This window comes from Octopus sinensis, linkage group LG3 (genome assembly GCF_006345805.1).
Source record: "Octopus sinensis linkage group LG3, ASM634580v1, whole genome shotgun sequence".
Lineage (NCBI taxonomy): Eukaryota > Metazoa > Mollusca > Cephalopoda > Octopoda > Octopodidae > Octopus > Octopus sinensis.
In genome coordinates, this window is record NC_042999.1 from 162678385 (window position 1) to 162686084 (window position 7700).

Consider the following 7700-nt stretch of genomic DNA (forward strand, 5'->3'; position numbering starts at 1 on the left):
GGCAAAAGAGACCGAAAGAATAAGTACTGGGCTTACAAAAGAATAAGTCCCGGGGTCGAGTTGCTCGATTAAAGGCGGTGCTCCAGCATGGCCGCAGTCAAATGACTGAAACAATTAAAAGAGTAAAAGAGTAGAATAATGAAAACCAATAGACATAACTAAAATTCAGTTTTCCAATTTATAAAATTATCTACTCAAACTTACCTGTACTTTTAGTGGAGATTTGTCTGGATTTCTTCGATAGAAAATAGCAGAACTATTGAAGTCTGGGTCTGTGGTGTCTTTAACCACTTTGGTATAAACTTTTTCTCTTTCACAGGAGATAACACAGTATGGATCAGCACCTGGTCAGGTAAATAAACAAGGTTTTACTCAACAATGGTGATATGTGATCATAGGAAACTGGACAAAAAATTAAATTGTAGGTCACATCCAAATTACACAAAGGCACTATTTGAATCAACTATGAGGCTACTTGATCTGCAAGAAAATATAAGTGAAATTCCTTTCAAATCACATTCAATTGGCTTAAGAAATTAAGGACACATTACAAACTGTAGTGCTTGATATGTTGTGTCTGAAACAGTAACAGCTTTTGATTTTTAGATCTGTTCAGTCAGAGGTAAGACGTCAGCAAAGAATCAGTTGTAAACAAGTCAACTCTGGCAATCAAAAGTTATATATGAACAAATTCTAGGTTAAATGGTTGAGTAACTCTAAGTAGCTCTGTTCGTCATTGGTAAGCAATTACAGACAATTCTAAACAAGATCTACTCTATAGTTGCTAAAAGTTTAAATTGACTAATCTTACCTGAGTTATCTCCTTTGCTTGTTAAATTTTAAACATCACTAGAAAGTTTTTATTTTCTAATTGCAAAGTTGATGCTTTACTGCATCTATTACATACGATTTGCTGCAACCACCTCTGATCATCATTTTTAAGTAACCACATTTGTTGTACATTTCTTATCTTTGAATAATCTCCTAGTAACTGATTATTACCATTACATTCCCTTAACTTCTTACTTTGGATAGCCTTGTAAGAAATATGAACGCATGTGGTCGCATTGTGTAGGGAATACGATCGCACATGGTCATATTTCTTACACTGGTGACCCCGACGTGATATGATCAGCCTATTTAAAGAGTTAAGATGGCTCAAATGTAAAGTCCTATCCGAAAGCCGTGATTGGTCAGTTTACACACTGGCGCGAAGTAAGTAGAGAGACAGACCGTGCTTAGATGCTAACCAATCAAAATAGTGGACACAACAACATTAAACTAGCCAAAGATGTTTGTAATCTCAAACGAGATCATTCTTAATATTTTTCTCAAACAGTGAAGATAGCAATGAAGAAAACAATATTGCTACAGCCTCAATCAGCTGTGTTTTTGTAGGTTGTGTAGTTCTATCAGACCTACTCAAGCAAACTTAGTATAACAACAGTATTGAGAACAGCAGTGTTTGTAAGGGAGGTATTGATAATTGCATAGTTTTCTGAGTGGAATATGACATTAAGGTAGTCCATCAAAATGTTAGCAAAGACTAAGTAACATTATTTTTTGTTACCCTTGTGTTTATTTGGTTTTATTTAGCATTGTTCATTACATCTCAATATAGGATGTTTTTTATCCACACAATATAAGTTAGCACTTACTTTACAACATCAAAATAGTTGCTTAAGAGTTTCCAGTATAACATATCCCAATCATAATATATTGGTAAGAATTAAAATTATTGATTCATGACTATGGACATCAACACAAGTTCGTAAGTAGCAATTACTGAGCATCTGATTTTCCCCTGGCTAAATACACTTGTCTTCTAGCCTCCCTCCTAACTATCTGATATAGTTCCCTACTAACACCCCTCTTCCAGTCTTTCCAGGCCTGCTTCTTTACTCTAATGGCCTTGTCTAAAACATCACTCCCCCACCTGGTCACCCTAGTTCTTGTTGGGACTTTGCACCAGCTGCAAATTTCTTCTGTAGCACTCAGCAAGCTGTCCTGCAGGAATTTTCAGTTGCCCTCTATGTTACAAGTCCTCCTTCTCATCAAATTTCTCAATTAAGGTGTCCCTAAACCTCTGACCATATAAAGGATCCTTAAGATTCTAAATCTTCTTTTCCAGATTGGTCTGCTTCTAGGCAACCTTCTGGCCTGAAGTCTAAAGTCTCTGATGACTAGTCTATGCTGGGGGGTACATTTTTCACAAGGGGAGGTCTTTGCATTTATGAACAACCATATATCTTGCTGTCTGGTGAGAATGAAATCAATCTGGCTAGTGTGGTCACCTGATTGATAGGTAAGCAGGCAACTGGCTTTCTGAAGTTGGTGTTGCAGATCATTAAGTTATTTGCATCGCAGAACTTCAGTAGCCTTGTTCCTTCCTCATTTCAAGAACCAATTTCATGACCCCCATGTACTCTATGGAAGGTACCTAGCTGCTGCTCAAAATATCCATATGAGACCCTTGTCTTTGAGTTAGCCTGCAGAAGGATTGAAAGAGTAGTGGCAGCAGGGAACTATATCAGGTGGCTAGAAGGGAGGCTAGAAGCGGAAAGACTTAGATATTTCTTGTGTAATGAAACCAGTCATTTCTGAGGTGAACTTCATTTAGAGTCATGCTCTTAATCACTGCCAGTTCCAGGCTTTTCTTGAAGAAATTGATTCTGAATTCTGTGCAGTAAAGTTCTGTTTTGTTTTTATAAACTCTGAAGAGTAATAGATATTTCCTTCACTGAAAAGGATAGAGCTGATTCACTTTGGTTAGATCCTACCTGGCTGTAAAAGTTATCATTTTTGGTTGATATCATATCCCACTTGAATGAATTGAACTTGAAGCTTCAGGTAAAGGATAACCTTATCTGTAATCTCTACAGAATCATCAAGGGATTTCAGAGAAAGCTATTATTGTTTCAAGCACAATTGGAAGGAGGAGACTTCTCACATTTTAAGGGTTTAAAGAATTTCGGGCTAGAATCACAGATGTCAACCTTGAGCTCTGAAGATTATTTGTGATTTTGGAGTGGTTTTCAGATTTCGACAGAATTGAGTGACATTATTCTGGTCCAGAATCCATTTGATGATGTACCAGTCAAACTACAGTTGGTACTCATTGATTTGCAAGCAAATGACTTGTTGAAAGAGAAGTACAGAGAAGGAAAACTTGCAGAATTTTATCCCTGATTATCTGATGATGAGATTTCAAGTTTGAAGAAATTTGCCTCTGGCATGGCATCAGTGTTTGGAACAACTTATGTCTGTGAAGTCAGCACATCGAACGAGGTTGACTGATGAATATTTGAAAGCAATTCTCTTGGCTGGATGCAGCAATTTCAAAGCAAATATTGATGAGATCTTAAAGCTAAACACCAGTTTCACACATCACACTAACCTTTTTTGCTGTTTAGTTTGTGACATTTGAACACGTGCACACTGAGTGTGATATAATTATCTTATTGCTAATGTCAGCTTCTTAGATAATATTTCGGTAAATAAATATGTTGGTTGTCTTTAGTTTTTGTGTATTTACTGTCGTGTATTGAACAAAATGGTTATACAGCTCATGCTCATCATTCTTTGTTATCTGGACCCACTGTGTAAAAAGTTTGGTGACACCTGCACTACACTAATACCACAAATAATTATAAGGTATATTAGGTGCTATAAAGCATTTTTGTACAGCTATAAATTCACTAAACTACTGCACCGTCAATTGTGAAATACTATTGTCTTGCTCCCAGTAATATACCAATACTACAAAAATGTAAGGTCCTGTATTGTAAAGAACATCCAAAAAATTAATAAATAATTACTTAGCTTTCATACCCATTCTACAACCAAACAAAAAAATCTTACCAACATCATCTTGCTTTTCCAAGCCAACAGCCTTGAGGACCTTGACACGAGTTAAAAGAACTGGCTCTCTTGAAAAGCATTGCCAAAAGCTCTTCACGGGTTGGTCATGGATTAGATGCCTATAAGAAAATTATAGATGTAAAGCATTTTCTACTTATTTACATTTCATAGTATATCTTGATTATCAGTATATATATCATGTTTTCACAACACTATGTTCTTGTTTTCATGTTGTGTGTCAAAAGAAAGTCAGCTTGCCCATATCCATTCCTTTAAAGACCCCTTACAATTTCCAGAAATTGAGATTTAAAGAGTGAAGGAAGTGAAGTGAAATTTAGATCAGGAGAGCTTACCACAACTCTATTACATGGAAAATGCGAGCAAGAGAAATAATATTCCTAAGATATTAAACCTGGAAAAAAGTACAGGACAAGTTATTACACTTGGAAATGTTCAGGACAAGTTATTACATCTGGTAAAGTACAGAACAATAAAATTTATACTTAAATCATTGCAGCTAAGGATAAAATTTCAAATAAAATATTTAGATTTAGAAAATATTAGCTTTTATTAAAACTAAAAATTTTATTACAAGTTATTACTTCTATTAAAAATAACTCAAAATATTTTTGCACTTTAGAAATAATACAAAAATTAGTTATATATTACACTAAAATCTACCTATAACAACAAATTCACAGTAAAATTTACTTGAGTTATTGCCAAGTCTTCATATTTTTAGTCTTGACCCAATGTCTATTTTTTACATAATGAATTTGCCTGCCACATGTGCTATTCTACTTTGCATAAAACTTTAGCTATTTTGGTTCTGGTTCTCCTTTTTCAAGTATTCTAGTGTGTCAATATTTAAAAAAAATAAGGCGGCAAACTGGCAGAAATGTTAGCACGCTGGGCAAAATGCTTAGTGGTATTTTGTCTGTCTTTATATTTCTGAGTTCAAATTCTGCCGAGGTCGACTTTGCTTTTCATCCTTTCAGGGTCAACAAATTAAGTACCAGTTGCATACTGAGTTGATCTAATTGACTGGCCCCCTCGTCAAAAATTTTGGGCCTTGTGCCTAGAGTAGAAAAGAATATTGTAACAAAATGATGGTACCTTTTTTAATTATGTTACTTTGTAAATTAAAATCAAATAATTTTTGATATTCAAATTTTATCCTAAGCTGCAATATTTTAAGTAAAAATTTTATTGTTCTGTACTTTACCAGATGTAATAACTTGTCCTGTAATTTTCTAAGTGTAATAATTTGTCCTGTGATCATTTCTCTTGCTCGCATTTTTTCATGTAATCCATGTTTTTCCAGGCTATGCTATTATGCTAATTAATAATGTGTCAATTAGCAGTGTCACAGATAATGTTTTCCTTACCTCAATGACACCGGTGACATACATTAACCCTTTTGCTACCGTATTTATTTTGAGATACTCTGTGTTTCTTTCAATTATTTTAAATATAACAAAGAATTTAGTAAAATAACTTAGTTATCATTAAGCTAATGTTAGGAACATAAATTGTGACTAAGATTTAGTGGAAGATTTTAATTGAAAACTTATGAAAAGAAGACATTTATACTACAGAGCCAAAGCCGGTTTTAGCCGGGTTGGTAACGAAAGGGTTAAAAGTCCCTTTATAGAACTATATTCATAAAAAAGTATAGAACTATATCATTACCCTCAAACTTGAGAAACAAACACTCAACTTTTTCTTTTAAAACTTCATTACACGAGATTGATACCATGAAATTCCTCAAATAGAGGTCTATCAATTAAGCTTAATTAAAATATAGCTTTCTATTTTCTTCCAGTACTGTCTCAACAATGGTGCTACTCCGGAGCAGTGGAAAACTGCCAGTGTCATTCCTCTGTTCAAAAAGGGCGACCGCACATCACCTGTCAACTATCGCCCAGTCAGTCTCACTAGCTGTATTGCAAAACCGATGGAATCGTGTGTCAGAGAAACACTTTGGAACTTCTGGAGCTCTCACAGTCTCATCCGACCCTCACAATATGGATTTGTCCCTAACTCCAGCTGCAGTGATCAGCTTGTCGAGTTCCTTGAGGACATTACTCAGATCACTGTGGCTCATGGGTGGATGTTGTCTACCTTGACTTTGCTAAGGCTTTCAACTCTGTGCCACACAAAAGGCTTATGGTGAAACTCTCTGCAATGGGTGTAAGGGATGACCTTTTTAACTGGTTGAAATCCTTCATTCTCAACCGAAAGGAGGTAGTCACAGTTCTAGGACAGCATTCTACACCATATGAGATGTCATCGGGTGTACCACAGGGATCTGTCCTTGGTCCCCTCTTGTTTGTGGCATACATTAATGACATAGATGCAAATTTAAAGAATGCCACAGTATTGAAATATGCAAACGACATCAAGCTGTACCTTGAAATCAAGAGGACAGATCCTGTTGTCTACAGCTCTTTCCTGCAATCAGACCTAGACACAATGCAGCAATGGAACTGGCTGTGGACAAGTGTACCACCATGCATTTTGGGAGAAAAAAACCCTGCGTCCACATACTCCCTCCACAACACTGATATCAAGAAATCCTCTTGTGAGCGTGACCTAGGCATCACTGTCAGCAGTGATTTGCGTTGGACAAAGCATATCTCTAAAATTGTCAAGAAGGCCGAGGGTGTCTTGGCATCACTCAGCAAGACTTTTGTTAGCCGCTCTCCAGCCATCTATTTAAAACTGTATACAGCTATGGTACGACCACACTTGGAATTCGCATCATCAGTTTGGAACCCCTATCTTGCTCAGAACATTGACCTCCTGGAATCTGTTCAGAGACGTGCAACCAAACGCATAACCAAACTGAATTAGCAGCAAGCTCTGAAAGGTGATGCACATGAGTAAATTGCAGCCTTAAGAATATTATTCAACTACTACCATAGTTGAATGATACCAGCAATTCATTGCCTGTTTATTAGTCACTGATACCTACTTTCAATCCCTCCATCTGCCACTCTAGTCATCTATCCAATCATGCCTGCCTGCCACACCTGTCTGTTTTCCAGGCCTGTTTGCTATACAAGTTATACATGGAGATGAGGCAAAATTTAGTTTTAAACCATACTCTAACCTCTTCCTTCAGTAATAAAAAAATAACAAACTATTAAATAAGCAAAAATATTTTTTTTTAACTATCAAATAGTAAAAAAAAAGCCAAAGAAAGCAACAATTACTTACTTAAAAGAATTGTCTGAAGATGTATATACTCGCAGTAAAAAGCTTCCTTCAATGTCAGCTTTAAATGTGCATGGGATAATTACATAACGGCCCTTTTTCAGACTGTCTTTAAAAAATATAGAGCGGCTGTTTCGAAAAACGGTACTATTCAATACTTCTTGATAAAAGAGATTGTGAATACGATAGCGACGGTTCTCTTCAACCTGTTTAAGCAGAGATTTATGTGGAAAGAAACAGAAAGAACAATGTGTTATTGAAACTGAAATGAAGAGATTTTGCTAAAGCAAGTTAAATTTGTCATGAAGCAAATAGTCTGGGGTATAAACAAGGAAAACTAGCAACTCACAATTGTGATATTTTCTATTGGTGATTTGTTATATATAAAGTTAGGGCTCTTAATTCTCTCTCTCTCTCCCTCTCTTTCATATATGTATCATCATTATTATCTTCTTTATGGTTCAATAGGATCCAACAGGTCTACAGTCTTTATCATGCTCCAATGTCTGCCAACCACCTTACAGAGTGTACTGGGTGCTATTTTCATGGCACCCACACTAACGAGTTTGCCTTGCAAGTTACAAGTCTATAATCACCTTCAAGTGAATGGGGCTACAGCA

General features: G+C 36.0%; 1 protein-coding gene across 1 annotated transcript in view; it reads right to left on the reverse strand.

The window, feature by feature from the left end:
• The window catches only part of LOC115209113 (calpain-5-like), a 64433-nt gene that overhangs the window by 4288 nt on the left and 52445 nt on the right, over window positions 1-7700 (reverse strand). The window contains exons 8-10 of the mRNA XM_029777240.2: window positions 7084-7286; window positions 3862-3980; window positions 205-344 (exon numbers count right to left, since the gene is read on the reverse strand). Coding sequence (XP_029633100.1) covers window positions 205-344; window positions 3862-3980; window positions 7084-7286 — 462 coding nt within the window. The remainder of the gene's footprint in view (window positions 1-204; window positions 345-3861; window positions 3981-7083; window positions 7287-7700) is intronic.